At 36.6% G+C, this 22,931-nt stretch overlaps 1 protein-coding gene across 2 annotated transcripts in view; it reads left to right on the top strand.

Annotated features, from left to right (window-relative positions):
* The window catches only part of HOMER1 (homer scaffold protein 1), a 92,453-nt gene that overhangs the window by 35,191 nt on the left and 34,331 nt on the right, over positions 1-22,931 (top strand). For both annotated transcript variants that reach the window (XM_075136498.1, XM_075136497.1), the window contains exons 3-5: positions 726-857; positions 4,624-4,716; positions 12,716-12,858. In XM_075136498.1, coding sequence (XP_074992599.1) covers positions 756-857; positions 4,624-4,716; positions 12,716-12,858 — 338 coding nt within the window. In that variant the 5' untranslated portion in view covers positions 726-755. The remainder of the gene's footprint in view (positions 1-725; positions 858-4,623; positions 4,717-12,715; positions 12,859-22,931) is intronic.

Raw genomic sequence — 22,931 nt, 5'->3', positions numbered from 1 at the left:
TGTGGTAAAACTTCAATTGCTTTTAATGCAACCAGCATATCATCTAAGAGTTGCATTTTTTGTTTACGTTAGCAGAAGTTGTATGCTGGAGGATGTGCTTCTTCCGTCCTGTGTATAACAAGAACTAGAGAAGAAAAAATGATTCTAAGACTAGCTCTTCTATAGTTGGTGTATGGCCCTGTCACTGTTAGGCATGCTTGTGTGTGTATAAAGGAAAACCAGATTCTTGTTATACAGAAACTTAAAAAGAAATTGTGCTTCTTGTTTTATTGCATGTTTTCCAGTGAGAAATGCAGAAGCAACAGGGTTGGGGGGAATGCAACTGTGAAGGTTACAGTGGAGCTTGAGAGATGTTGCCTTAGGGGACAAAGAAATACACTTGTGAGACAAAAGAGGACTTTGCTAGTTCTTCTGTTCTGATCTCATTAGCCTATGCCGGTGCTTTAAGGGACGTTTTTTAGACTTGCTAATTACTAAATGACTGCTTGCAATTGCAAACAGGTGCTCCCCCACAGCTTTTGCTCCTTTTACAGAATGTATGTGAAAATACGCTTTTGTAATTTTAGCTGTGATTGAATTAGAAAACTGTTCCCTAGTTTCCAGTGTGTCTCATTCAGTGTACACAGATACTTGACTACAATATTGACATTTTCAATTATGAGTAGTCTTTAAAAAAAAAATCAAAACCACAAAACCCCTTTTTTACAACTACTACTTTTTTTCAGGCAATAATAAATAGCACTATCACCCCCAACATGACATTTACTAAAACATCTCAGAAGTTTGGCCAGTGGGCAGACAGCAGGGCGAATACAGTCTATGGCTTGGGATTTTCATCTGAACATCACCTTTCAAAAGTAAGTATGACTAGTGGCAACTATTCAGCTAGTCAAGTGGCTTAAGAATATTTGATTCCTGCTCATTGTATCTTGACTCAGTGTTCACTACTGTTGTTATTTAAAAATAATTTACAAAAAATGTTCTGTATCTATCCTAATAATGTATAAAGACAAGACAAAGTATGATACCTGCAAATTTTCTTTTAACTGATGGAGTAAAGGGGGGAGATTTAAGCTATCACAGGGTATGTTGCTAACGCTTTCTAACTATTCATTTGTTAGGTTTCTCTTTTTTTAAAGTTGTTCTTCCATTACAGTTTTCCATGATAGAATTCAAAGGAGTAGACAATTTAGTGTTTCTTCTGTATTTAGATCTCCTAGAAAAAAAAATTGTTGGTAGTCTTCAGATGCATTTTTTGTCTCTTAAGCAACATTAATGTTCACTTTTCTACTATATATGCATCAAATTACAGATATTTCAATGCCTGCAGGCTTAAAGTAAAGCTAGTGGGAAATATATACAGTGTAAAAGAAAACTACATATTCTTGTGGAATACAAAAGTTGAAATGTTTACTAAAGAAACTCTGTGCCATACGTGAGGTTTTTTTTTTTGGTCTACTTGTGCAGGAGGGAAGTACCCCTTATTCTGAGGAAAGCAGTAACCCCTGTTTCTCAAAGTGATGGTATAGTTCCTCTCAATGCCCTGAATACCTATTGCTATTGATACTGCTCTGGTAGATGAGTCCAGGAACCTGTACAAGCCAGCGTCATTTTTCTCCAGATGAAGAATTTCAGTTCAGTTTAAGAACATGTCTCTACATTAAGCAGAGAATTTTCATCTTCGAAGTATACAAAAGATCTGAAAACCTAAGTGCAATAAAAGGAATGTATAGTACTTGTTTAAGTAAGGAATAATGGTTGGCTTGTTATTTAAAAAAAAAAAATAATCATACCAGCCCTTTTGAGAAAATAATTGTCACTATCCAAGGATAAGCATGGGCCTGTTAGAAAACCATGAAAATGAGAACCAGTGTATGTGCTTTATTTGGGAAAGTGTTACACTTGTAAGATTTCTTCCTTTCATAATCAGATAGCTTTCATTTCCATGAAGCAACACAAACACAGGAAATTCTGAATGATACTAATATTGCATGTGCATTTGTGCACCTATCATTGCTTCAGTGAACTTGTAAGTTTTGTCACTTACTTAAATTGGTGAGTATGTCCTAGAGGCACTTGCTTACCAACTGGTAATAACTTTTCTTAATATTTCAATGGATTTAGCATAAACGCTAGTTTAGTTTACCTCTCTCGTAGAATATCTTGTTTTCTTTAATCACAGAATGCTTCTTTGGAGGCAAAGTATCATGCTGTAGTCATGCACACTCTGTGTTTGCCTGACTTTAAACACTGGGCTATCCTTCCCAGTGAAAATATTTTGGGTTTTTTATCTGTCCTATCCTTGACTCTTTTCTTGCTCTCCCCATGTGGTACTTACTGCCTGCTTAATTACGGTTGTTTCAATCCCATTCTTTCACTGCCCTCAAACAGATGTCTAAGAGTTTTAAGTACGCCCTTGGCTTAAAACTTTATATTGCTGTTGAAAAACTAATCTGAAAAGCTACAGTAGATATTTTGTCTTAAGTACGTGTTTGATTAGCAGTTACTCAGATTGCTGTGTTTTATGAAGAATACGCAAATGTGTTGAGAAAAATATGAAGTCACAGACCTTTTCTGAAGCTTATGATGATGAATCTTCAGGAACTTTTCAGCAAACTGTTCCAGTTCTATTTATCTTAATTATTATACTGATATTCATGTGAGTTAAAATTGCTGATCGCTACTAAAATTCATAAAGATAAAACTTCTTGTGTTATTTTAAAATTAACAAACATATTTGGGGAAAGGAAGCTTTTCTTTAGATTACAGTCTGTTCAGTCACTGGAGTTGGTAGATATGTTGGAATCAGAAAAGCTGAATTAGAAATCCTGGATCTGCTGTGTAGCTTTAGAGAAATCACATGTATTCTCTTTCTTGTCTTCTCTCTCTGCTCAGATTACTAACTCTCATTTCTGTGCACTGGCATTGTAGTCGGGTTTACCAGAGCACTCTTTGGTACACCTGGCACTGTAGGACGTGAAATCTTATTTAGGCCTCAAGGTACTAGTGGATATTAGTAATAGGGCTAACAAATAAACTGTATTAACAGATTTGTTCAGAAACAGGTTACTTCTAGAAGTTGCCTTAAAAAAATTGATTCTGGAACTTCTTTTCTGTATTTGATTTATCAAAGTCCTTAAGTGAACAGCTCTGTTGTATGTAATCTGTTTTGCAGTAGTGTCTCTGGGCCCCAATGAAATATTTCAAGTTCCAGGGAGCAAAAGACAACCTGCAACCACAAAAAACTTAGTCCAGTCTGTGGCTGATTTCAACAGGTTAATGAAGCAAATAATCAGAACAGATAGAATGAACTATTTATTCTCCGATCATTGTCTGCTTAGATTATGGTAAATGTTTGACTTTTGGACTATTCATTTTTGGTTCATGTGCCTTTGTCCTCCCAAACTAATTACTAGGGTAGAGTGCAACAGTGGTAACCTCCTTCTGTACAATTATTGTGACTGAGAATTAGCGGAGTGAGAATATCTGATAGAAAACACATGCTTTTAAATAACCTGACAGATGAAACATAGGATACAAGTGGAGAGAAATTGTACTTCCTCAAACACTAATAGCCTACCAGGAGAAGTAGTTTAAAGACAATAAAGTTTTTTAGGTCTTGCATAGCAAGTGAAGTTCTGATTGAAAATAGTTGAGGAGATTGTGTCACACAAAGGGTAGCCTTTGTCCCTTCTAAATACATGCAGTGCAAAACCATTTCTTTGTATGCTGCTGCTGGAGAGATTTAGAAGCTGTTGGTGAAGCTTCCGAAGTTTCTGCAGAATCATTTCAGTCTTAAGCTGATCATAATAAGATAATGTTCTGTATAAAAGCAGTAGGAAACAAAAACAAATGCTTGGCTACTATAGCAATTAGTGTAGTGTCAAGCTGAGATCTATGAAGGCAAATTTTTCTCTTGCCAGAGAAACTAGGTCCTATTCTTAATAAATTGATTTAATCTCTCAAGTTTAAGGGTGCATGTATTTCTAAATTGCTGCTTTAGCTATTTTCTGGAAGAGGTACACGTGGCATAGAAATCAAGCTTCATATGGCAGTTCAATGTGCAATTCTTGAATTTAGTGTTCAGTATATGGAAGTGTTTAGTTCAATGAATTTGTTTTTTAACTTGACTGGTGTCAATGAAGAATCAAGAAATGAACTTGACTCAATATTCCCACTGCTGCTTTCCTAATTAGCTATTGATATTATAAATGCTGTTAAAATTTGGGAAGAGTGACCACAACAGGCTTCAGAACCAGATCATTTGTTGTCAGGAGGAATGTAAAACCTGAAACTGAAAGCAGCTGTGTAAGGCAGCTTGTCACTATTATTAGCCATCTCTGAGGTGAGTTTTTTTAACACTGTCAGCAACAGCTCAAACTTTGTTGCATCATAATTTTCCTGACATATAAACAGTGTACATTATGTCTGAAAGATACTGGAAGATATATCACTGTGTAACTCACTTAAATGAGTATCTAATAAGGAGAAAAATTTAAAAATTCTACTGACAGAATTTGACTTTGTAAAATGTTAAATACAGCATTCTGTTCTGCATGTAATGTACGACTTCACGCCTACTCTTTCTCTTTTTCTTTTTTTTTTAAACATATGTACCTTCAGTTTGCTGAAAAATTTCAGGAATTCAAAGAAGCTGCACGACTAGCAAAGGAAAAATCCCAAGAAAAGATGGAGCTAACAAGTACACCCTCTCAAGTGAGTCTTATTGCCTGATTCAAGCCTAGTACTTCATTTCTGTGCTACTTTCTGTATTGTATCTTACACACACGTTGTATTAAAAACGAACAGGGTACTTCCCAGTTGCCCTGAATCCTCTCAACGGTCAGCTAGAAGTGTCAAGAAATCTAAGAATACATTTAACTTACACTACACAAGTGTCAAAGGGAATTGCTTTAAAATAAAATTGGCCTTTTGTTCCAGAAAATGAGTAAACATGGTGAACGGTTATGTAAGTAAATCTATAGTAAGCACCTTTTGTGTTTTTTCTTATTGTATCTATGAAACTTCAGGCGGTGCACTGTAAAGGACTGTTATAGAAGAATGATTACAACAAAAATCAAAGTTAAAACAGCAGACTATTTTTACTTATTTCCTACTGTGTAGTATTCACTTGTGAAATGTGTTGAAGGAAGATGACAGATTCACATGCTGGTTCTCGAGTTTTATTACAGTTAGCCATGGTGTAAAAGAAGAGTTTATAAAAGGTATCTCAAACCATGAGCTGGGTTATATAGGCCTAACAGGAGGCTAAATTAATATAGTCACATTTACATTAGTCATGCTAAAATTAATTCACTTGAAAACGAATACTTTGAATTTGCTTTGGAAAAAGAAATTGCACGAGGCTTTTATGCCCCTCCACTCCCACCTGCCCCGCCCAGTGTTTCTGGCTTGGTGTGTAGCTATTTGCTTTGTTTTAAGCAATAGTGAAGACAAAGGTAGTTCCTTCTCTTGGAGGATGAAGCAGCTTTAAAACTAGAGCAGGGGTTCCCGAGTTGAGTAGGATTAATGCAGCTGAGTCTTTTTTCTGGGGAGTCTTCATTCATTGAATCAGTGCATCACTTGGGTGCTTTGCACTGTAATATGCTCCTGATCTTTGATGGAACAAGGATGGCAAGCAGTTTGCAACATGCTGTACAAATAGTTTTATTGCCACTAGAAAGCTGCATCTGGTGTCCTTCCAAGAGAAGTCAGTGGAAACCACAAGAATATAAAAAATGAACCAACCTCATGTTGTTTTCCCAGTAGGCATTTTGCCCAAGTGCTAGGTTGGCTTTTGCTATTAACGGGAAACTGCTTGCTCTACTGTAACAGGAGAAAAATAAGACAGTCTTTTTTTATTAGTTTCCTTGACTAATTTCTGATTAATTTCTGATCTGAATTTCTGATAAATCCTATAAATAAACACAGAGATAATGGAAGTAGGGATTTCAATATTATAACCTAGTATACAGTTGGCTTTAGAAACAGTGAAGTTCTTCAGCCAGGCCTCTAGTTACTCGATATTATAGGCAAAACAATTACTCTGCTTCTCTTTTGACACATTGATTAATAGTCTGGACTCAGAACTTAAATCTGACGTTGTCAAATGGAGTGACTTATTATTTGGTTTGGACATAAACTTGAACTACTCACTCAGAGACAAGATGATTTTGTCTAGTGGCTGCCCAGGGTTAAAGCTTTCTGTTAAACTATATGAGCTATTAATATTGTTCATTTTCCTGTACAGATTTCCTTTTATACTTGGAACCTAACATTTTATACGGAAGGCAGTTATGGAAATGTTACCTTGAGCGATTCTATAATGCATGTTGAAAGCTGCAATTTAATTATTGCACACTTAGGAATAATTTCATATTCAGGCCTTACTTTTCATCTCTTGGCTTTTCGCTGTGTTGATAAGTTAGCATATTATTCTGAAAGATACAGTTAGTGCAAGTGCTGACACATCAGCATAACAGTCTTCACATACTTAATGCTTCTCATTAGTTCCCCAGAGAGAAGGGAGTTGAATCAGGAACTTCGGAGTTTGGAGCAGACAAGAAGCGATGGCTTCGTGGCAAACTGCAGCACTTCCATGGTGCTGGAGTTCATTCAAAGAGATTTATGACTGGGGGGAAGATGGGTGCTTGGTAGTGGGGAGGGAAGGTGGGACCCTAGAGACATTTGAAGGAGCACTTGCTGCATTTTAATCATCTGCCAAAAAGTGGCTGCAAAGCAAATAATTCCAGTGTCACCTTTCTCAATCATTTTACAGCTTTTCTTTCCTTTTGCACGGTGAACCTTTGCAGAGAGGGAGAGTAAAAGAGGAAGGAGATATCTTCAGTGGCCAGTCAAGACTTTGCAGGAACCTGGCTTTTTTAGGAAGCTTTGGCAGAAAAGGCATTGGGAGGTAGCATGTGAGTAGTGAGCTCTGTAACGGTAACCCAGTTAGCTACAAGTGTCAATCCCTCTGCTGTCTTGGACTTGCAGATATCCTTCTGCATTAAATTAATAGCAGGTAGGAAGAAACTGCATATCAAAACTGAAAAATATACATGTCAAACTTAAATAAAATGTTACATTTCTTTTGGTACCGCTTTAAAAAATGCCCTTATTATTTAGCAGTTACTTAAAGTACCAGATACGGTACATTGCCCACCCTCTCTGCTACACAATTCTAAAAGAGAAAAAGTACATGTGCTTTTTTCTGCATTCAGTATGTCCCTACAGATTGAGTCTTTATTAAAATATCTCTACAACTAGTGTGACAAAACCCTGCACAAGGTATTTGCTGTTCACTAATTGTTTGATGTAATCCTGCAAATACTACTGGTATGTGTGAGTTTCAATTCACAATTGCAAAAACCTGTTGTGAAACTAAAGAGAAATAGAAAACGAGATAACAACAGAAATTTCTCAGAAATAGAATATGTATTTGTAGTTCAAGTACTTACCAGAGTTAGCCGTGTTAAAACTTAAGAACAATCTTATCTAAAATCCACTGAAGTTAGGCGGCTTCTCTAAGGTGTTATGAGCTTTAGCAAAGTGTTGGTACTATTTGGTTAGATATTTTCACCAGAAAAGTACCTCAATGGCCAGGAAGTAGTAGTTCAGTGTTCAGTATTTTTTGGAGATACTGTTTCATCTGATGGCATGTGTTCCTCGGAGAGTGTGTGTGTGTGTGTGTGTGTGAAACGTAGTAGGAAAAAACCCAATACATAGCCCAATTTGCAATTACTTAATAGCAGGAGTTCCTTTTCCCCTAAGCTATGCTGCTGCTAATTTTAAACTCTGCATTCTTACTGTTTCTTTAATACTGCCTGTTCTCCTATCTGGCAGCAGGCTTTGCTTTATTTTCCCAGAATATCAGATAATATATAAAATCACCATTTACCTTGACTGTAAAAAGAACTTAACTTGTCCAGAGAAAGACAGTGGCCTGGACCAACAAATTACAAGAGAGATGCTGCTTTATTATGTGTAAGTCCCACCAAGTGCACAGTGCTTTCTTAAGTAAAGAGGAAAGCATTGTTTCTGTGTCAGAGAACTTCTACTTTTGACCCATCTGTATTAAGATTGATTCATATAATAATACACACTTTATCTATATCTGGTACATCTGGAGGCTTCAGTCTAGAAAGAAGTTGTCTATTTTGGTACTTCTAAGACCACCTATGCACATAGGTACCCCATCTGGTGTCCCTTTAACTCAGCCTTAAGTAAAAGCTTTGCAATGCTCTTATCTTGTTTATATAAAACTAAAATACTGGCTCCCCTGCTGTGCCACCTGCTATTTCCCAGACCCGTCTTTTGATGTAGGGAATTATTTTGCTTATGTCATAAACTCATGGATCTTACAGTCACAAGCCACCCATGGTCTATTTTCAGTTACAGGCTTGCCTGTGCACTGGAAGAGCAACGCTTTGATGTGGAGTTCACTGAGCCACATGAAGCAATAGCCTGAAAACTGTCCCACTCCCCCCTTTTTTTCTTTTTTAAACTAACCTTAATTAGGTTCAAGTACAGAACCAAATAGAGCAGTTTGTGCGGTTTGCAGACTCACCCCATCAGTCTTACAACTAGCTGGAGTCTGAACCTCAGTTCTTCTTTTTCTCAGATATTTCTTTTGACACCAGTCATTTCAAATTAAGACCTCTGTTAATTTCTGAAATTGTGTGGTGAGTAATTTACTCAAAATAGTCTTGTCTGTGATTCTGAGCCCTTCCAATGCAGACTATTAGGAATAGCTATTGCATGAAAAGTTTTTGGATCACAACATTTTTTAGTGCAAGGAATGGGTTGGTTTTGGCAGAATGGTCGTGGTTTATCACCTGTTGGCTTTTTCTTTGTAGAAGGACAAAATTTTCTTACAAAGTTTGTGGAAAAAGTAACTTCCTGGGATGTTATGTGAATTTCTATACTGTATTACAGTATCTAAATCGGTAGCTGGCAGACTTATCCCATTGCCAGTCAGTACTGAACAGAGAAGCACTATGAACACCAGCAATGCCAGGGAAGTGTATGGAATACTTAATGAGAAAACAGTATAATACTTAATAAGAAAAGAAGCTGTAATTGGTTTGGTTTGTTCATGATTTTAGAACCTACTCCTCCTTTTCTTCTGTTCTGTATTTAGTCACCATTAAAAGGTGGCCTGATCTGTGCTGTGAAGTCTGCTTGTTTTACTTTAAAGACTCTTTTGTGAGTGCATGCATTTTGTTTATAAGATTTTGAAATTTAAGGCATCTTTTGATGAATTTCCCTCTGTTATGTTTAGTTTATATACTCTAGGCACTGTCATTTTTATACTGCTTGGCATCATCGGAGTCCTGCATACTCATTAGTAGGGCTCCTTCAGACAGTGCAAATCTCTGACAAACTGTTAAATAGCAAAATGTACCTGAGCCAGACTCTCACATTTACTTGAGAAAATGTAGAAAAATACTAATCCTCAGTCCATGCGTAAGTCCAGGACTGGTGAGTGACTTAAAATTCAATATCCTCCAGAAACTTATATATGATACAATAGTGGTTTTATACCACACGAGAGCTATTAATCCTTTCTTCTCAAATGCATGAAATATCTATTTGTAGCTATCATGAGTGGGAAATATATCGTTGATTTACAGGAAGACTTGTCATTTTCAATTTAAGCACTGTTTTTTCCATAGAGCTTCTATACAGTTCAATGTTAGAACTAAGTTTACCTGCTCTCCCAGCTAGAAGAGAAGGGTGAAAATCTCTTTTTAAGCTGACCACAATTTCTTCCCCAACTCTGTAAAGTCTGGAGTGGATGTGTGAAGCTATAATGGTATGGAATAAAAATTTCATTACACATGAACATCTCACAAAAATGTTTCTAAAATTCTTTTACTCTTTCTAATTAATATAAAATGGAAACATATTATTTGTAAACATTTGTAAAAATTTTGTTCCGTGTAAGTGGCTTTTTCTGTTGTCTTTGGTGCTTTATTCATAGCCAGCTTCATTGTAGTTGACTGCAAATAAATTATTTATCAGGCAGAGATAGTTGTGAGTATCTCAGAGCACTGATTAACCTGTATTATTGGTGGAAGAAATACATACTAGAATCTGGTGCTTCTCTTGTACATACAAAATCAACCCCTCATGAATTTGCAGGCAGTGAACCCATAGGTATTACATAGACTGTGATGTATTTGTCTGCATTGATTTTTGTCACTTGAATTTCATTCACATTAGAAGTCTGTGAAAGTGCTTTACTGAAAAATAAGCCTAGATGGAACTTGGGTATTTGTTTTTCTTCTACTGAAATAATTTTTATGCTTTCACACTTAAAACATTTTAATAAGTAGGCTCTGGCTTTATAGTGTTGTAGGAATTTTAGCTTAAATATACAAGCCATCCAGATTTTGTAGGGTGTGGTATGTATTTTTTAGAATATCTAGTGTAGTTTGGGAAGAGGAGGAAATAAAAGAGAAACTCTTGGCTTTCATTTAATGTCAGTGGAAACTGTTTATCAAATCAGAAGGTAATAATAGACAAAACCATATAATTTGTAGAAAATAATTCATTTGCATGATCATCTTGCCAACTCTGCTCTCCTTTCACACTTAATTTCAATTGAGGTTCAGCGCAGTAAAATTGTTCTGTAAAAGTCAAGATCTGATTTTGACTTTTAAAGTATTAACACTTAAGATAATAGTTTTGAGTATAAAATAACAAGATTCTTCCTGAAAGCAGGTAACAATTTGCATTCATATAATAAAAAAATGACATTTATATTATAAATAACAGTTATATCTGTGGAATTAAATCAGTGTAAGCTAATTATTTCTGCTTTTTAATCAGTAGGAATTTAATAAGAAGGTGCAGAATAGAGACACTGGTGCATGTGCATTGTATAACTTGATGAATGCTAAATATAATAGAATTTGAATTCAGTATTAAAATCTTGTATCACCCACTAATTCAAGTTGTAGAGTGAGATACATATTTCTCACTGTGTGAGAAATATGGCAGAGTAAAAGCAAAATTTTGACAATTATTGTGCTGCAACACACAGCTTAGTGTAATTTAACATGCAGTGAAAACGTTGAACAACAATATTTTTGGTTAAGGGACACCAGAAAGGTGTGGAAGGTGATGATGACAGCCAGATCTTACTTTCTTTAAAAGAACTGAGTTTTTCCATCTAGTTAAGTCTCAAAGTCAAGGGCTGCATTTTCTATAGATGGAGGGTCAGATTCAGTATTGGCTTTCAAAAAGCCTTATCCTTGTAAACTAGTTGAAGGCTACAACTGGAGACTCAAAATTAAACCCTGATCTTGTAAGATCATGACCATCTTCAGATACTTTGCAATTCCTTCTGAGATTGCTGTTCTTCAGCTTCCTATGCAGAGTGTCAAAGAGCTGGGAAGAGGAGCTGCTCGCCTTCCAGAGGCTGTGCTTGTGTTTCAGTGTAAAAACATTAAATAGCAGTTTTATCTGTTCCCCATGCAGATGGTAGAAGGCTGTGTGGCCATAGGAGATGCTTAGCTTTTGGAAATACTGTAAATCAACCAGTCCTCTGCTGTATAGACACCCCTCCATGATATCCACTGAACTCTATTCATGAAACACTTCTATCTTAGAGTTAAATGTTACCACTTGGTTACTGAAAGCCTACTAAGACGTTTTAAAATTGAGATGAGCTACTAAGCTTATATGACTTGCTTATTCCCTGCAAAAATCGTTACTTGAGAAAGAATATAATAGGAAAATACTAAATAATAAAGAAATACTAATAAGAAAATAATGTACTAATAAGAAAATAATAATAATAAAATAATACTACTAATAAGAAAATAATAATAAATACTAATAAGAAAATACTAAAATTAAACCACATACAGGGACTGAAAATCCTGTAATGTTCTAACTTAGGATGTGGGCTACAAGGATGTACTTTGTTTGTATAAAAAAGAAGTACTTTTCAGTGACTGGAAATTAGCAAATGGTGTTTGTTGGCCAAAACACAAATGTACATGTTGGCATGATGAAGGGTGATTAAAATCGCACCAGTGCCTTCTGCTGGAAGGCAGCCATTAAGTTTTTCAGGTGTCCATACATACCAGTAGCGGAAGCTGCCTGGGTGTACCTGGAGCATTCTCCTTCCCAGATAATACCACGACCAGCAAGAGCTAAGCCAGGCTAACATGCCTACGGAAGTTTTGCCAGGACTCTGCTGAACACGTGTTCTTCACAGGTGGCTCATAGGTGAAACTGTGAACGCAACACCAATGGCCCTTCCTCTCTTCACTTTGGTTAATAAACAACATGAAAGCTAGATTTTGAAACAAATATCAGAATTGTTTGTTTCACCATGTTAGAATATGAAGTAAGAGACAAGAATCCTGGGCGTCAGTAGTCACCCATTGTGTAGCAGGGTGAGGGCTGAATGCAATACCAGGTAAGAGAGGGAGGTCTGTAATAAGCAGGAGACTGGATACATGCAAGTAATTTGTAGGTCGGTTGTGTTTTGTACAAGAAAATGTGAATCTTGTGGTAATATACTTCTAAATTAAATTCACATGATGAAATATGACCATGAGGTATGCTGGAAATCTGAGCCTCACATTAATATTACCTAAAATTTGTGTATCATTTAAGAATTAATATTAGTGCTTATGCGCATATAGCCTTCCTGAGCAGGTCAGTTTGTCATTTTAATGTGTTGTTTGTTTTACTTAAGGAATCAGCTGGAGGGGATATTCAGTCTCCTTTAACGCCGGAAAGTATTAACGGGACAGATGACGAGAGAGGGACACCGGAAGTGACGCAGAACTCAGAACCAAGGGCTGAACCAACCCAGAACGCATTGCCATTTACCCATAGGTACAGATTCCATTCCCACATCCTGATTAAGTGATACCTGTCTCCTTCCTCGTTAAAGGGACCTTCTCCCATATTGTGTGGGGGAAAAAAAAAAGAACAAATGCAAACCTTCCCCAAAAACTGGACTGGCTTTCAGATTTGCAATATAATCTTTGTTTTAAGAAAAAAAATGTATGAGGAAATCTCTTGGAATAAGATTTGGGGGAACGTTACTTTATAGTTTAATCAGCTTAACGCGAGCCCTTGAACACTGGTTAGTGCAAGGTGTCCCTTTAACAGGAAGCATTATTTCAGTGTCTGAAATCTTAGTAAAATTAACTGCTTTGTAGAATATTCCAATTAAATTATTTTTGCACGCATTCGTTAAATGACTGGTAGGACTGGATGTCAGCCTTTCATTGATGAATTGTTGGAAGAAAAGGGACTCTTACAACACTTCTGGATTATGAAGTTTAAAGCAGCCTTTAATTGAACAGTTCTCTGACAGTTGAAAACATTTTTCAACTTTTTTTCAAAATATGAGAGAAGTGTAGTTCTGCTTCAGAATGAATCATAATTTATTGCACTAGGAATGCTGTGCTCTGTTGTTCTTTAAGAAGGCTAGGACTTTTTATTTAATGATACAAATAATGAGTTAAGATGGATATATCTCGCCTATTAGAAATGAGTGTAAATGGGTCACTCTCAATAAAACACATAATGTATTGAGACCATGGAGAGTAACTGAAACATTTAATAAACTTAGAACAGAGGTAGAAATACTAGATTTATTTTTATAAACATTTAAATTCAGTTTAAATAGAGTTTAAGAGCTCTTGATCAAAGGTTGGGGAATGCTAGGATGCCAGACGTGTCATGCAATTCAGAATGAGCAGAGATGGAATTGGAACTGGACAGGACTTCTCGGTTTTTGTAAGAGAATAATATTATTAAATGTATCTGGAAAAAACAATACACGTTTTCAAATAAGAACAAAAATATACTTTTGCACTAGTTTTTTAACAGAGTGATTGTGTTTATTTTTATACTTCAGCTGTCACTAGTGCATCTATTATGTTTTAAAAGAAATGGTGCTCTGTAAGAGTGCTATGTGCATGTTGGAGGAGCATTACAAATGTTGCACATCTATCAGTGTTCTGTAACGAGTTCATTTAAACTGTGTTTTGGAATTCTCTATCAATATTTTTGTGAAAAGGAGTTGTGATAAAGTCCACACATGAGTAGTGTTGTTTAGTTTTTTAAAAAAAGATAGCTGCAAGATCTCCCCTCTTTCTGCATATGTAAATATGTTTTCTGGTATGCCGATATAGTAACTATGCTTTGCTCTGCATTGAGCGTGACTGAAGATATGTTTTGAACCTACCCAGTTGTAATTTTTGATGGTGTAGAATAGAGGTTCCAAAACTTATATGTGCTTTGCATTTTTCTATCTACTTCATGTATGCAGTGTGAGTGCCTGGTTTTAGTTTTTTGTCCTCTTAAATACCACTAGCTAGAATTGGTCTTCTGACAATAACTCTGCATTTTGAGGGTCACTTCTTGTGATGATTCTCAAAAGACCAAAGTTTTGTCTTGTTAATGGTAGCTTCAAGTTTGTTAGTGAGCTATTACTGAAGAAAATGCAAATTTTTAAACCCCTTTGAAATAAATTGAATTTTGGACTAGATAAGGTTTTTATTATAAATAAATAAAGATTATTTATTTATTATAAATAAATAAAGATGCATGAAACACGTGTGAAAGAGATGGAAAGTGAAGCTTCCAGGATTGTGTTAGTCCTGGTTAAATGGGCATGTTTTTGTAGGCATTTCATAACACTAAATTGACCACTAGGTAGACGCACCTAGCTGCTTGTGCTGGCTGAAAGGGTGCTCTCCGCAGGCAGTCTGCTTGCTCTGATTTAAAAGAAAAAAAAAATTTAAATTTAAAACCTTACAGCCCGATCATTGGAGACTCCCTGGGCTTTTCATGTGTCAGGGGTACAGAAGGGGATTGTGCTCCTCCTTGTTCCCTGCCCTTCTGATGATGCTGTGTGATGGAGAGGAGTTGCTGATCTGAACCCTTTTCTTATGCACCCTGGTAACTCCTGCCGATCACTGAGCCTCTTCCTCCTGCACCCTGCGTTTCAGTAAAGGTAAAGTTTAGCCAATGCTTCTGGGTGAGGAGGGTAATGCTGGAAGGGCATTTGAGTGTTGTCGTGTGCGTGGCAATGCTTTTTACATATTTGCCTTTACTCCAGGAGCTGTTAATCAATCTCTAGGTGCTTTTCAAAAGAAAAGGCACTTAGTCTTCCCTCCAATGAGTTCAGCTGTACGCGACATGAGAGTCACTGAGGCTGGCTATGCTTCTCTGAAATAACACTACCATAGGAAGTTCATTTCTTCCATTATTGGGAAAGCTATATTCTGCTCTGGCATTGACAGTACGTACTTACCCTGTGAAGAACCAAAAGGACTAGTCCTCGATGTAGGCTGGAGCACAGGGAAGGCATACGTGGGGCTGCATGGCAGGAGCCCGGGCAGCCATGGGGCAAGTGTTGGAGCTTCATGGGCAGGATGAGGTGCCCGGCACTGCACAGCGAGAATGTGAGGTGGGAACTGCATTGCGGCCGAGAAGGTTGGCCAGCTCAGCCAAGTGCAGGTGTCTCTGTGGCAGAGGACGGGGGTAAAGGTTTGAAGGGGGCTGTTGTCAAAACAGTGGTATAGGTAAGGGGTTTTCATGTCTTTATATGAACTGGAAGGGTCCGACAGAAGTTAGCAAGATCAGAAATCACAGGCGTGGAGGTCATGCTTTAGTCTACATCTTACTGTCATTTTTAGTCTGCACACCTGAAGAATGTTCAGTTTGATGTTGTTGTAACATGTCCTCACTGGGCAGATATGTCCTCTTCTGCAAGCGTTCCTCTCTGCGCTTTTTATGTCTTAGTGTAAGAAGTTAGGGCCTGTTATTTCAGCAGCGTAAGACTACATTGGTATTTATAGCTATTTTCTGACCACTTGTACCCAAAAATCGAAAAACAGCATTACTTAAGTTACCAGAGTTTTGTTATTAGAACTCAAATTTCTTATTATTTCAGTAAATAATTGTAAGTATTGAAATTAACATTCTCCAGTTTATGTCTAAAATCCCATTCATATCCCATGAGCATAATAGAGCAAAAGTCTAGTTGCTTCAATTTATCCTCATCTGGAAAGTCCTAATGCTGTTCATAAGCAGTGGGACTCTAATCAACTGCTTGAGAGATAAGGATATTAAACAGTTACAAGCCTTGCACAGAAGATAAACTCTTGTAATTAAACATCTTGCCTTTTTTTAAACTATCTATGATGGTTAATGTTGAATTATGAAGTAATATTATATGGGAACTCCCACATCCTATAATATACTATAGCCTGAGCACTGCTTTCATGAGTAAATGTTGCCAGAATAAATGAAAGTAAAATGTGGCCTAAGCCTGGCATTCGGATTTTTTAAAATCTTGACTGAGACACTGATCAGTCCTTTTCTGAATGATAGCTAGTGCAGGAAGGTTTTTTTCTAACAGAAGCTAGTTAATCAAATCTAATATTTAAAATAATCAAGCCTAAAAAGCCTACCTTTTTTCATTCTTCCTCAACATCTTCCTTGTTTAAAAAATATTTTCCACATTCTTTATGTTGTAATTTTTTTTTTTTTAACTGAAAACTGTTGATCATAAAATGGGCTCTGGAGAGAAAGAAATTGGTAAAAAATTTTAACTGCTTCTGATGTGACTGGCTTTTAAATAAAAGTTTTAATCCTGATGCTACATAGTATACAATTCGTGGTTGTCTGAATGAGCCCAAAGAGACACTATACTAAGTTTACTCAGCCTTAGAATATAATTCAAATATTAAAACTGAATAGTGTCTGGCGAACTCTGCAACTGCTGCTTGGGGCTTTTTGGTAACTGTTTGGTGAACTTGCTCTTTCACCCTTGAAATGAATACATTTGTTTATAACAAGTTTTATTCCATTTTTGGCACCTTATGAAGCTGATAAAACACGCTTTCAGAAACGAAATGTAAGAGGATTCTTCTGGGACAAATCTTGAAAGTCTTCAGTTTTCTGTCAACCGTGACTTGAACCTGTTACCTCATTTTTTCTTGTAATACATAAACTTGGAATTTCTATAACATAATGTTTTGATCAGACAATATATATGCGTGTGTTTGTTGCTTGTTCTTTAAAATTCCTATTTTTGTATTCAAACAAGTTTTTAATGGGAAATTTTGACTCATTGCCTTAGTGAAAATGGACTTATTTCAAATCATGTTTATATCTTAGTTATGTTATTGTCTAGATAGCTTACCATTTAATGATGCTGCATGTAAATCCAATGCTGTACAACAAAGAAAAAACAAAAATCTTGCTGCTAGCTCATGTTCCTTCACTGAGTTTTCATTAAAAGTTGTATGCAGAAATCTGTTTAGTAAATTTTTCACTTTGTGTATTAAAACTACTCACTTCTACAAGCTTAACTATTTTAGTTATGTTACAGTAAAGGTACTTTGTGGATCATGCTGATCTGTTATGTTGGCTTTAAAGAAAAGTTTTGAGTTAATAATTTTTGTGGTGTTTTGTAATTTGAATTTATACTCAAATCCTAGTATTTGAATGTTCTTTAGGTTATGCATAGCTTCCTTACTGAGTAGCCCTGGGGATGTGTATTACTTTTTTTTTTTTTTAAATTCTTTTTTTTCAATGTTATTTAACCTGATCATAGGATAACTACTTCTTGTGACGAAGCTCAGGAGCTCTCTAATCCAAGCTCCTGCTCAAAGAAGGTCAGCTATGAGATCCGACCAGGCTGCTCTAAGCTTTATCCAGTTGGGTTTTGAAAACCTTTAAAAAGCCAGGCTTTTTAAAAAGATTTCTCTATAACATAAAAGGCAGTAACCGTCTTCACATTGCACAGTACTATAATGAACTGTGACCTTTTAGGGAGGAACTCTGGTAAATTCAATTAGTCTGTTGAGAAAAGATTATTATTTCTTGAGGCACACTCAGAGAAGAAACTCAAAGGTGATATGTTCCTGCTGGCAGTGTAAGCAAAGAACTGGTTAATTTAGCAGCTTGGATGTAGGTCTTGACTTCGCCTCAACCAACATTTGTTTGATGTTGTGGAGGTCATAGCTGTACTGTTCTTTGGCCCCTTGTGCTCCACTGGCAAGAGCCTGGTGGTCTCTGGAAGAAGCACACAGGGAGGGATTGCTCTCCCCTCCCTCCCTGACCCAATTCCTGCTGCTTCCTGCACTCCTGCACTTCTGCCTAAGCTGCTGGGATCTAGCTCAAGTAGGCTATCCTTCAAAATAAAAGGTCTTGCTAGGAAATTATTAATTTGAAAGGAAAATCTTATCTTGTGTTCGTGTAATTTTTTTTTTGTGTCTCTTGACTTTCCTGATTGTGGCAATTCCTGAAAATTCTTTAAGGTATCTTTGGAATACATAGTAAACCGTTACATGGTTTTAAACCAGTAACATGTCAAACACAGCATAATACAGCTCATCCTGTAACGTTTTTGTAAGATATTTCTAGTAGCAGACGCAGAGGTGGAGAGGACTTGTATCTGCTCTTGGAAGAATGGTCATGGTGTATGTGTTGCTTAGCTCTTCAAAACCAAGAAACTCTGCAACTAATAGAGCTAATTTTAATGGCTGGGGGAATGGATGAGAGCCAAAACTAAAAATAGCCTAACACTTAAGAGAGTAATTTCACCATCTCCCTTGTGCACCTAAGCACGTTCTAGTTTGGAACATGTGAATTACCTACTTCCTGCCATTTATTTAGTGAGAGCTCCAAGGGGTGATTCAGACGATGTGAGCTGGGTGTTTGAAATTCGATGATATAAATACCATCCTCAGGGACAAGTGAGCACTCTTGAAACATATCTGTCAAGTAGTTCTTAGAGGAGGAATGTAATCCTTATGCAATTTATATTAAAAAAAACCCAAAAACCAAAAAACAATCAAACCAAAACCATACTACTTGTACTATGTAATTTTCCCCCCTTTAATCACATTCATAAGAAAAAAAAAGCCCAGTAAAAATAAAAAAAAAAGGGGAGGGAGAACTATCTTGCTTAAGGAGTGAACTTTCATTTTATAAAGTACATCCATTGTGTTTAACCTATCCAAAGTATGAATGACATTAAAAGATTGTTTGTTATACTTCAGGAACTGTAAACATTGGCTCTGTGAATTGTGACATATGATACTTAACACTAAATCAGATTCTGCAGGGTGAGTGGTTTTGGGTTTTTTTGGTTGTGTCCATTAATTCACAATCATTAGTTTTGTTAGGTATTTTCAAGAATACAGTTTTCTGAAATGTGTTACTCATTTTAGGAGTCTACTCTTAGCACACAGTGATGTTTTTGGTCATTTTTAGGCATTGATGGAGGAGCTATTCTCTTTATTCTAGATTTTCCTAGTAATTTACTTGTATAATGAACTACTTCTGTTGTGCATTTTGATACCAGTGTGTATGCTTGTTTAAATTTGTAAGCAGTGTCTGTGAGGTTTGTTTTATGGTGTGATTTGTACATATATTAATTAGAATCTGGTGTTTTGTGAGTTCAAACATGCAATCATCTTTTCAGGAAGAAGAATTGAAATGATACCTCATGGTTTTTTTACTCCTACTTCCATCACTGTTTTTGATATTGTTTAGTGTATTAATAGGAAACCTTTCAACCAGTAAGTAGGGATAAGCTGCAAACTGAACTTTCCCGAGACACCATGAAGGAGTCCAAGGTGTTGTCTTTAATACACGAGGAATATCTCTGGGTAAATTTTGCTGAAGTTAGGTCAGCATTTCCAACTATAACCAGTGTCTTTTCAAACATTCTTTTCAAAACTAAGAAGTGTCATTAGTATCAAAGAGAACAGACACCAAAGAAATGCTGCAGGTCTCAATGCACTATTGTCCAGAAAAAACACAATGAAAAATTTTGAGAGGAAATAGCCACTTTGTAGAATTGCTTTTTATTTTAAAATCATCTGTGGAAAGACTTAATACTTTGAAACTGCAAATGTCATGCCTTGTTTGGATTTGGAAGCCTCACAGTGCATACTTACCATTTTTCAGCCACCCATTAAAGAAACAGAAAGCCAGTAACACCTGAAGTTACCAGGGAAAAAAAAACCGCGCATAGCTATTGATCCCCTGAGTCTCAAATTAATTTTCTAATAGTCATGACCCTTGAAAAGAGAAGCCTTTTGTGAAAAACAAAGGCAGAGGGGATGTTTTGCAGGACAAACATATTTTTCACAAAGTCTGATCACTCAAACTTCACTGTCTCCTCCTTGTTGGTTACGAAAGTTGATGCATGAAAGTATTTCACGACCAAGATAATGTGAACCATTCAGGCCCATACCTTCAGCCTGGGATTAATTCTTGAGGAGGAGATGGGTGGCTTTTTTCAGAGCCTGGAATTTTGGCTATTTGTAACAAGACTTTCTTATGGCAGTCTATTCTGCAGGTAAGGGTATCACACAGTTTGCACCCATCTGCACACACACATGCTTTGTCTCTCCAAAAAGACCACTTCAAATTATGCCCCGACAGCCACTCAAAAGTATATGTTAGAAAATAAAGGCTCCTTGTAGCTCCTGTGTAGCTGCTTCATTTCAAGTGCGAGACTTAGTCCACTTATCTTTACCAACACAAAATACAACGCTTACGCAACCATCTATATGGGTAGACAAATGCTAAAGAAACTTTTCCAGACTTTCATTTACTGTTTTCTGTCTCTAAATGGACTCTGTAGTTATAGTCTGGTTCTATGAAACTGGAGAATAGTCTAGGCTTAGGTTTCAGGGTACATATTCCCATACACATATTATTGAAAGGAAATTAAAGAGAAAGGAAATTAAAAAGAATTGAAGATTTGTGGCCTTCAGATCACTTTTATGTATGCTGCAGAACAATCTGCATCACTATCTTATTTCGATTCTTGTATATTTTACGCATCTCAGGGTTCACTTACTGTCAATTTTGGATTATTTTGTAAAATCAATATACAGGACATGGATGAACTTGTGTAACTTACAGTCATTGTCGTCATGGTAGAATGCCTCTGTCATATTCCTTAGAAGTAAAGGAAATTGAAGTGTTGTTGAACAGTTTTGAAAGTCCACAAGCTAAAAAATAGCTTTAAAAAACCTCAGAAAGCAAGAGAAAACTTGGCTTTTTGTCAGTTTTGGTATGTTAAAGTATGTTGTAACTCATAGCAGCAATATATTCTCAAAATACAGCCTTACTCTTTTAAAGCCCACATAAACCTGCCCCCGAAAGCCATACTTTCTTCCATATTTGTGAAGTGTGTGTTTTTAATAAAGAAACATCCCCAGTTGTTCAATTGCTTGAGTACTTGAATATCTTCACCCAGATATTTTACGATGAGGGTGATGAGACACTAGAACACATTGCTCAGAGAAGTTGTGGATGCCCCATCATTGGACGTGTTCAAGGTCAGATTGGATGGAGCTTTGAGCAGCCTCTTGTAGTGAAAGATATCCCTGTCTGCGGCAGGGAGGTTGGACTAGATGAACTTCAAAGGTTCTTTCCAACCCGAACCATTCTATGATTCTGTACCAGGAATTAGTTTCCTGCTTTACTGAGAAGATAGGAGCTAGAATTAAGTTATCTAAAACAAAAAAAAAAGCCCAAACCTTTACTTTAGTGGCTCTTTTCAAATGTAGGCTCTTTGTGTTTCCAAGTCACTTGGCCCCTCTACGCTGCACCAGGCATAATGTCCGTTTTGCCTGCTCCTCTGCTCTTCTGAAAGATCTCTGTGTTGCTGTACCGCATCTGTCTGCTTTATTCTAAGAGAAAGGATATATGTTAAGTTTTTTAGGCAGCAGGACCAAACCCAGTGGAATACTTGAGGGAAGTATTTTTAAAAAGGGGGAGAAAAAAAAGAAAAAAGTCTGTTACTGAATACATTTTAGTGAAGGTGAAGCTCCATTGAATGCGTCTGATTGATACCAGTTTAGTCCTTTGCTTACCGATACCAAAAAGTTACTCTGCCTTCTTTGTTATCTCAGGTGTAGTAGTGGATTGTGAGATACATGGACTTCTTATATGAAAAGCTGCACATATATATAGATAGATATCCACTTCTGAAATCTTATATATGCTGTGTTGTTATGGGGTAGGGGAATTTACATTACATCTGACCTGAGTTACAAGATACCAGCATCTTAAGTCATCGAGTGTTTCCACTTTGAAAAGTCTTGGTGAATTATTAATTGTGGATTCACCTAAAATGCGCTACATGGATCCTTGGATCCATGGGTTTTGCCATTTATAAAATGCTTAGATGGTGTTAATGAAGCCCATACGGACTTAAAAATTAGCTAATTTTTCATCAGTTAGATAACTTTCTCCGAGGGAATTGATCATGAAAGTCAGAGCCAATGATAGCCAGCAACAAATATTTAATTTATGAATTCTTTTCCTGCTGAAGATATAAGGTAGATGTGCTGCTGTGCCAAATTCTGCTTGAGTTAAAAGGAAACAGAGATGGAGCGTGAGTTTAGGAGGTGGCTGCAGCTCCTATTCCTTTGCTACCTCTCTGATGCCATAGTTAAAGCTTAAGAATGAGCAACTGTAATTAGCAACTGTACCTTGAGCAGCTGGTACGGGCTCCTCCAGCGGTCACACGGAAAGGAGGACTGGATAGAGCTACGTGAATGCTTCTGTCCCCTGGAATATTTTTCACTCCCAGGCATATGTGGCTTAGGAGCTAACTGTGCTGTGCCTGTTGACTTCTGCAGTTCAAAGCCAACATACAGTTGTCTACGTGGTGCAAAGAAATCATGGTGAACTTGAAGCCATTTGCTGGTCTTAGATATTTATTGATAGGATTCATCCAAATGGATTACCTCTGACCATTTCTTGAAAGAATGCGTATTTAAAAACTAAAGTTTGACAAAGCAGAGAAAAGCAGTTTAGAAAACGCTCTATATTAAAAATACAGAGCATGAGTACTAACAGTATATTTTTTTAAAGAATTGTTTCATATTTAAATGGATCCTTTATACAAAAAA

This window comes from Calonectris borealis, chromosome Z (assembly GCF_964195595.1).
Source record: "Calonectris borealis chromosome Z, bCalBor7.hap1.2, whole genome shotgun sequence".
Classification (NCBI taxonomy): domain Eukaryota; kingdom Metazoa; phylum Chordata; class Aves; order Procellariiformes; family Procellariidae; genus Calonectris; species Calonectris borealis.
Note: the sequence above shows the minus strand (reverse complement) of the source record. Positions and strands in the feature narration are given on the sequence as shown.